This window comes from Squalius cephalus, assembly GCF_949319135.1.
Source record: "Squalius cephalus genome assembly, chromosome: 5".
In the NCBI taxonomy this organism is placed as follows: Eukaryota; Metazoa; Chordata; class Actinopteri; order Cypriniformes; family Leuciscidae; genus Squalius; species Squalius cephalus.
The window spans coordinates 21,970,866-21,980,136 of record NC_137126.1 but is presented as its reverse complement, the minus strand read 5'-3'; the positions used below and the strand labels follow the sequence as shown (position 1 = coordinate 21,980,136).

The 9,271-nt window shown below is 38.0% G+C and overlaps 1 protein-coding gene across 2 annotated transcripts in view; it reads left to right on the top strand.

Annotated features, from left to right (window-relative positions):
• The first annotated feature begins 632 nt into the window (after positions 1-632).
• rasa1a (RAS p21 protein activator (GTPase activating protein) 1a) overlaps positions 633-9,271 on the top strand; it is a 54,180-nt gene continuing 45,541 nt past the window's right edge. Inside the window, exon 1 of one of the 2 annotated variants that reach the window (XM_079872245.1) lies at positions 633-1,700. In XM_079872245.1, coding sequence (XP_079728371.1) covers positions 1,333-1,700 — 368 coding nt within the window. In that variant the 5' untranslated portion in view covers positions 633-1,332. The remainder of the gene's footprint in view (positions 1,701-9,271) is intronic. The other variant, XM_079872244.1, reaches the window with a different exon arrangement.

Sequence of the window (9,271 nt, the reverse complement as noted above, 5' to 3'; positions counted from 1 at the left end):
TGTTATGAAGGTCGAATAAGTGACGGTTAAAAATAAGTTAGAAATAAGTTGTCAATTGAATAATTCAAACAAAAATTTAAGTAAATAAATAATAAATAATTAAAACTGTTTACTTATTAATTCATGTTCTAAAATGTGGTTAAATAAAATGATACATTAATAAATCATTTTGAATTGAAAAATAAATTGACATTCACTCTCAGAAAAAAAGCTGCCACATTGGAGTTCACTCATGGGGAAATCAGCTTTCGAATTCATGTTAAGAGCAACATATATGCTATAAGTCTACAACAGGCTAAACAATTAAACAGACACAAGATAAGTCAGTTCTTTTTAATTTTTGTTTCAGCACTAAATAGTAGGCTATCACAAGTTTAAAATATTTAGGCTATTCATTTATGTGACTTTTAGAGTCAGGGACCACAAACGCTATGCCAATAAATAGTTAGTGATTTCAAAACGTATCTGAACATAGCCACTGTGTCAACAAATATTTTATGTAGTGATGACTCAGCTATGGTATGATTTCATTAAAAACAACATCAACAACAACTAGTTTATCAGCACACTATCACCCTAGGTTGAAAGGACAGACTATTGATATATAAATATTTGAGCTGCGGTCAACATTTACTTCAGGATCAAAGTTGAGACGGTGTGTTTTGAAAATGGGCAAATATCTATTTTCATTCCTTCTATTAGATCGCCGAGCTCACTGATGTGAATGCATCGGCTCGGTGATCGGCTAGCTTGGTCTGCGCATGAGCGGGGACGCGCTGGGGAGAGGAGTGGGACTGGGAGCAGCTGTGGCAAATGTTTCACCAGTCCAGCAATCTCGAGAAGAATAGACAATTTACTGCAAAGGAAAACTCTTTAACGTACTCTTTGAGCGGAATCGATTGAGGAGAAACGTGTCGGGCGTCCGCGGTCATCTGCGAAGCGTCCGAAGTAGCAGATCGGCGCGTTTTCTGAACTCAATGCAAACAAAATAACAACCCCGAAAGACTGACAATAAAAGACCACTACTGACACCAGTCCGAACCAGGGCCTCGACACACCATCCTCTCATCTACTCGGACAATTCTCCTGTATCACTTAAGAAAAGCCCATCTTCTCTTTGTGAAACTCAGGAAACAATGAAGACCTAAACTCATGTGCTAGCCGCGGAGCTGAGTGTGTGTGTGTGTGTGTGTGTGTGTGTGTGTGTGAGAGAGAGAGAGAGAGAGTGTGCTCTTCTCCAGGAAACTTTCTCCCGTCGCTTTAAAAGACTGGAAGCAGAAGAAGCTTTGACAGACTTGGAGAAGAAGCTCAGGCTGTCTTCTAGATTCCTGCATGGAGGTGAGGGGCGAGGACAGGGGATCGGACGGCAGCAGAGGCCCCGACTCGACCCACTTTCCTCTTTACAGCAAACCTGCGCGAACGCGGGTCACGGATCCTGACATGATGATCTACCCGAGCGCTGGAGGAGAAGATCTCACGGGGAGAGGAGCTGCTGGATGCGAGTCTCCCTCCTCAGATGGGCCGGGCAGCAGCCGGATGTCACCCACCGACGGGCCCACTGTCTTCCCACCTTTACCGCCGCCCCCTCCGCCGTCTGGAATCGGGGCGCAGGGGAGTGTGGATGAAAGTGATCAACAGGATGGGCCAGAATTTGAGGAAGAGGAGGTTGTATTCCCCCTCTCTGCGCCGCCCACCAACCAGTAAGGATTCATCTCGCACACATCTGTATTTTATGTTAGTAATTCATGATGGGAAAGCATCATCCTATTGGCTGTTTCTCAACCCCTAGGAAACTGTCTACATCTATTGGGTTGATTCTGTATTCTACAGTCATTCAGTTGTTGTTAAATGACCTGCAGTTGTTGTTTCCAGAAATCTACCGTAAAATACAGTGAAGTTGCAAGGATTAGGTGATTTTTATAACTCTGTACGTCTAGAATAGTATAGTATAACAGCTATTGAAACCTGCCTGTTATGAAAGGTCACATGATAGTCTCAAAAAATGTTGCCATAATAACGTAATACATAGTGTTATCAACTCAAAGATAAAACGCCAGTAAAATAACGTAATAAAGCATTAACTAATTTTAAATGTATAAAAAACACTGCAATATACATAACTGATGACAAAATAAGATTTTAAAAAATATATATATAACCCACAATAGTCCACTATAACTGGTTATTCATCATACCTTGTAAGTAAAGTAATGCATACCTTTTAGTCATTGAATAAAAACAATAATTCTAACAGTTTTAAAACAATTTTTCTTGTTAAATATATTTTATATTTAGTTTTGTATAATATCATTTTGCACAATTCATACATTTTGTTAAATCATTTATATATTTATATAAATGATAGTAAATGTTAAAATAATTATAATATTTCTTACTGTTTATTAACTTGCACTGAAACAGGTATTAGATTTTTAGCATTTGTACTATTTCTTTATATTTTTGATAGTAGGTAGGCAGCTTTCAGATGATATATTTACTTCCTCGTATTGCAGAATGTGAGGGTATGTATTCTGTTGCTGACTAGCTGTTATGCTATTTATATTGTAATATGGGATAGCCATATAACTTTACCACCTTTCCTCATGAGATAGCCTATGTTGTCTCGTGTTGTCTTTTCACTGTATTTCGCCACTGCATCATTTTGTTTTTAGTTGTAGAGTATAATTGTGACCTATGCATTGTACACTAATAAATGCTGGATAAAAAACAACCCAATTTGGTTGTTTTACCCAGCTGGTTGGGTTAAATGTTTGACCCAACGTGCTGGGTTGTTTTTATTAAACTCAACAATTGATTAAAATTACTATATCGCTGGCTTAAAATGAACCATAAATACGTTGAGAAAATAAAATCTCACACAAAATTACTAGAGTAACAACACGCAACAGTAATAAGTAAAAAATAAAACTGTACACGTGTGTGTTAGTGAAAAAGTTTAGAAAAGAATGACAACTCAATAACTATACAGCTTATACAGTTAAACAAAATTGCTTTTTAAAAGTTAAATAGTTAATAAAATTTGACCATATTTCGCTTATTTTTTCTGACGCCAACGAACAGATTAAAAGCACTATAGCCAAAATTCGCAGCAGCTAGTTTTCAAAGTCCTCTCTCCTCTCGGCTTCAATTAGTATTTCTATTTTCCTGTCGTGAGCGCAGCATTGTGCTGCTGACATCTGACAGAGTTCTGAGAACATATTTTAACATCCAAATTAGTAATATTCAGTATGATTACGAATAAAACTCAGTTTATTCTAGGAAAGACCGATGTTGATTGACTCATTTAGCTGACTGACATATCATCCCTGTATGTTGTATTGCATTAAATTAAACGATTTACAGCACAGTAAATACATTATTGAAGAAATAAAATGTATACAAACCATGCCAATGAAATGTGGGCATTGAGAACTGCTCTCTCCTGATGAGGGTGCAAAAAGCCCACCCTCTGCGCAACCCATCAGCTGGGTTGTTGTGTCTGAGGGCGGGTGGGGGAGGGGTGTATAATTTCAGCTGTCAGTGAGACTGACCAGCCACCAACCCAACGGCTGCCAAACCCAACTACCCAACCATGGAAAAAATAACACAATAAAATGACCCAACATGCTCAACCCAGCGTTTGGATATAAAAAATAACCCGGCGTTATTGCATTGCATTAATACAGTTTTTGAATGCCTATACGTATCTAGACCTTCCTTTTGCACACATTGTGAAACCACAGTTACTGATAAATGTTTGTGACTGCTTTCTGTGTCATCCATTATCATATTGGTGACAAGATCAGTGGCTGAATCTAATGAAGAATGTCAGGGTGGTGACACTCTCTTCCTATATCACGATAAGCTAAATGATAGTGTGTCATTTATTACGGCTCTCTTATTTCTTTGTTTGCTCAATAGCAGGTTGATAATCGGGCCTGGAGTTTTATATTGTGCACAGTTGTTTCAGATCATTCTTAAACTGAATTTTAAAATGCAGACAAAAATACAAAAAGTTTTGTAATGCATTACTCATGCTTATTTAATTGATCAAGCCAAAGCATGATGCTTTTGACAGCAGCTCCCATCTTTCAAAGTATAAAAATGTAAATCATGTATTTTCTCAATGATAGGTCTTTAGGATATAACGCCCTGTTGTCAGTGGTTTCCTTGAAAGTGCTGAAACTTGTCACAGAAAGTGTGGGGATGCATTAGGCCTAGAGTTTTTTCTTGGCTTTCAGTTTCAGAATTTTTTTTTGTTATGTTTTTTAAGGAGGCCTACTGATCAGTGCAAAAGAGAAACGCCTGACCTGTGATTTGCGCACTGCTGCTCTGCTCATACAGCTCACTCTTGAGATACTCTGTTGCCTTAGACTGGTGACCCAATTAGGATGAAAGTTTCCTCAGAGCTTCCAGATTATTGACTCTGACAGACTCGACTGCCTATAAGGCTGGGCAGAGTTGCTTTCTGATACGCCAACGCTAAACCAGAGGTGCTCCATAAGCTTATATTACCGCATGCACTCAGCGACTGCTGAATTTACGCCATGATGAGGTATTATTCACATTTCAGCCCATATCTGCTCTAAATGGCTTAGGCTGTGACATAATAGAAGCCTGTGTCGGCTTATGGCTCAGTGCACGTCTAAAATGTGCAACACCTCTGCAGTGAAGAGGAAGCACCCGAGTGTCCCATGCGGTGCTGGTGATGTTGACAAGTTGCAGGCTGTGTTGTTTTATTTTTGGTGTATATTCTGACAAAGAAAAAAAGAAAGACCTTCTTGTGTAGGAAGTACAAAACTTGTATAAAGTGTATAGCTACATATTCAAATTGATTTCATCATTTCCACTTTCATTTTCTTTTCAGATGAGGCAGTTCTTTCAATGTTTTCTCACAGTAGTAGGTTGAATTTCAGCGCAGTGTGGTACACATTCTCCGGTTTGGATGCGGAGCTTGTCAGAAATGTGTGACTAAAGTTAGTGCTTTAGTCGCGCAGAGAAGACAGCCATGATCGTTCACGCCTCACTACTGTGCACTTCATTCATAAACAATGATGCCAGCAGCGGAATAAATATTTCACAGATGTTTTCTACTGTTTAACAAAGACAAAAAGGAGAGCGCATGAAGAGCTGGGTAGTGCTCCTCTCAAACACTGGGCTTTGAAAGCAAACAAACAGCACTGTGGAGAAAGAGCAGGTTGATTTTGTTTCCACGAAGATTAGAAGGGATTTTGAGTCATTAACGGTTTCCCCCAAGAGCTGGAAAGCGAGAGAGAAAGAGTTTGATTTGGAGATCAACATAAGTGCATATTGTGTCTGCTAGATAAGCAATTGCTCAAGAAACACACTCTCAGTCAAGGCCTAATTGAGCACCCATGCTGGTTAATTGGCCTTTTTTTTTTGTTTTTTTTTTGAGAAATACAGGGACTTTGGAGTGCCAAGTGGCACTGCAAGCTGAGACTGCAGGTCACTGCGCTGAAATATGTTCTTTATGCATTCGAGAGGCTTATGCACTAGAAAAGTCTTCTTTCCTCTTTTTTTCTACATTAAAATAGCCTGGAACAACTTCTCCAATTATTATTTTTTGACTGCGTTCATAACCATATGTGTATAAAGCAACAATTAGTTTGGACTTATTGTTTTTAACCATCTCTAAATTGCTCTTAAAATGTTTTCTGCATTTACTTTTAACCACCTCCCTGTTCCTTCTTTTAAAACATCTGAGCAAAAGGATTAATTCGAGCATTGCACCACATGCTTAATATCATTGCTTTGCTGTTTCTGGACATCTATTGATTTTTCTTCAGAAGAATTTAGGTCAGGCCAAGTTGATATGATGCTTTTCCGTATTATAAAAGGTTATATCCTTTTATGGATTGTGTAATTTTTTCTTAAATGCCATGATATATTCATGAATACATTCTGAAAGAAAATGAATCAACCAATTTGGTCATTTTGAGATAATTGGTTATTTTGCCCAATTTGACAGTTGCAAACAGCCTTGTCATTTTCCAAAATATTTTTATTTGAACATTTAGGTGTAATAAATCTGTTCTAAAACCAAGTGCCTTGAGCAAGCTGCCTTGTTCTCTTGTGTCTGAATAGATGTCTGCCTTCTAAGTAGTTCAAATAGGCTAGATGTCTTCCATTTCAGTATCCTAACTGAAATGGAACCTCAGAAGTGACTGATTTGCTCTGTATGTTAAACTAAAGGCTGGAGTATGACTTTTGCAAAAAAATAAAAATCCCCGATTTGTTGTCTGAAAGAGTCGAAAATAGTTGCCGATAGTTTGTGCCAGTCTGCAGATTTTGGGCAGTCTGAGTTGACAGATCTCACAGAAAAATTGTGTATTGTATGATGGGCACAAAATCCGATTTTTCTTCAGACTATGATTCCATCCAGTTGGAGGATATGAAATCATGTTTGTTTTTGTTTTTTTTAACTGATTTTAGAACACTTATCATTGTGTATGTATGACATATTGCTACTGAAACTGAAGCTGTACTTTATCTACCAGTGTTGCAATAAAATACAATAACAATACCATTAACAGAACCAGCACAATCTTGTGAAAGTGCGTATCTATTGCACAAATTTTTATTTCTCGTGCCATTTATACGCCAAAAATAGTTTTTGCGTGCATGATACGCACTGTAAACCCCTTGGGTAGGATTAGGGGTGTGGAGTGCGTGCGTATTACACGCCATAAAGTGCGTATCATATGCACGCAAAAACTGTTTTTGCCATATAAATGGCACAAGAAATACAATTTGTGCTATAGATACACACTTTCATGAGATCGGATTGAACACAACATGTAACAAATTAGCCTCACTATTTGACTCATCAGCATAGATAAAACAACTGACTATACCACTCACTCTAACTCCCATTGTAATCTGTTACCGATACTCCTAGCAACAAGACGCGTGTGTCTGTGTGAGTTTGTTGTGTTCAGAATGATTTAAAAGTATGGCAGTGTATGATCCTCAGTATAGTTTAGTGCATGATTAAAATCGTTCAGATTTTAAAAGTCATGTAGTGTATTCCAGTCTTAAGAGCGTGCAAGAAAAAGGTGATGCCCAACAGACAACACCATAATTTAATAAAATATATTTTAGGTAAAATAGTCTGTTTTTCATTAACCATCTTGGATTTTGTTTTTCATGGAGCTTGTTTCAGTACAGTCTGGAATTGTCATTGCTATGAAGGATAGTTGTTATGGCGCCTTTGAATTTGGCCAAAAAAGTCTCTTAGGAGGCAACATAATTACATAATGCTTGGACAACTTTCTCCATTTTCTTCATTTTAGTTGGTTTTTGGACAGAGCTGTTTTTTTTTATTTTTTTTTAGAATAGTTATATTTTACTGAAAGTAAAGTTAATTTATTTTCAGTAAGATATAAAATACAATTTTCCAAAAATATTAACATAAGTACTCACTTAACCTATATTTTGATTAAGCACAGTTCTTGTCACAGATAGCTGATTTATTGCACATTCATGATATAAGACCGATGTTTTAATATCGACTGATTTAAAATGAACAGCAAAAATGGCCAAAAAAAGTCTCTTAAAATACTTGCCTAACGTTTGGAACAGCTTTTTTCATTTTCTTCATCTATGTTGGTTTTGGGACAGAGCTGTTGTTTAAAATAAAAGTTAATTTACATTGTTAATTTACATTAATTTGACATTTTATTGCCCATTCATGATATATAAGAGATATTTGATGTAAAATAAGCAGCAAAATGGCAACACAGTTGGTATTTTTAATTAAATTTTGAATTTGGCCAAAAAAAGTATCTTTGGAGGCAACATAATTACCTAACTTTTGGAACAGCTCTTCATTTTCATCATTATTGGGACAGAGCTGTTGTTTAAAATAAAGTTCATTTACTTTAAGTAAGATTTAAAACTTATTGATTTTAATTTCTATGAGTTGGTAGGAGATAGGAGTTTGCAGATAACCAAATGATATTACTAGTAAACAATGTCAAGTTAATTTTACATAGCAGTGGCTTTCATTTGATTGAAAAAGACACAGCCCATTTTCAACTAACAGCAGATTCGTGAATCACTGTACAGCACTTTGAGGATGTGTAATCCATCCTTCGTGTGACCCCTTTTCAGCTCCTGCTGCACAGTAACTGCTTGCTGAAGATGGGCTCTTTAGTCATCCATCTGTGTGCTGGAAGACAGTCCCCGTGTGCTGACTCTAACAAGCTGTGACGCTCCATCATGTGTGAAGAAAAACAAAGCTGTTTGGCAGCTGCTCATAGACCCTGCTCACCTCCACCTTTTTTTTCCAGTGTGGAAACTCTTGAAAAATGACATCGCTACAGGCACTTTACATAATGGTTGGTCGTTGAGAAACCAGTTGGTTACTGATGTTCCAACCTGCCGAGTTTTGCTCACTTACAGAGTGTGACGATTTTATTTTGGTGTTTGAAGGAAAGGAAAGGTGTGCAAAAGTTTGAATCATAAAGGTTGTCTGATCCAAAAATTCCATTAAAAAATAGTCCAAAATGGAAAACTCATTTTTGAAACCATTTCAAATTTGTTTGGAACACCATTGTTTAAAAATTGAAACCATTATTTGCAGACATGACGAATATCCTTAGGAATAAACTATTATTTAAGTCTCTTGAGTGGTGGTCAGGTTGTGTCCTCCCACCTTAGAGTTCTTAGCGTCTCGCATCCCGTTTGTCCCCTCCCTCCCGTTGCTCTCTTTTGCTGAGCCGTTTCATACTTTGCATTATTTGAGTGACTGCCTTCACAGAGGAAAGGATGTCAAAGGCAGAAAAGGCAAATTCAAGCGAAAGGTCTTCATTCTCCAGCATCTAAAATTGTACTATTGAAGGAGTGATAACCGGCGTGGATTATTTCTCTTTTGGACATCATCTTAAACTGTGCCGACCATATGTGAGCTAGAGCCCCCCCCCCCCCTCATGCAGACATAGTTTCTACTCACTGACTTCAGGAGCCGTGTGGCGATCGCAGTCGAACAGCAGGTTCTCTGGGACATGGCGACGACCAAATGGGATGTTTGTCTGGTGAGACAGAGACAGACCCCAGCGACTCGGCAGCTGAGCGGGATTACTTTGTGAGTGAGTGAGAGCGAGTCGGAGAGCCCAGGATGCAGCAGAGGATGAATTCAGCGTAAGTGGGACACTAATGCTGCTGTTCGGAGCTCAGACTGGCAGGATATGGAGTCAATAACTTCCTTTTTTTGCCTTATTTGCCTAGTTTGTTCCGTTCTCACTTTCCA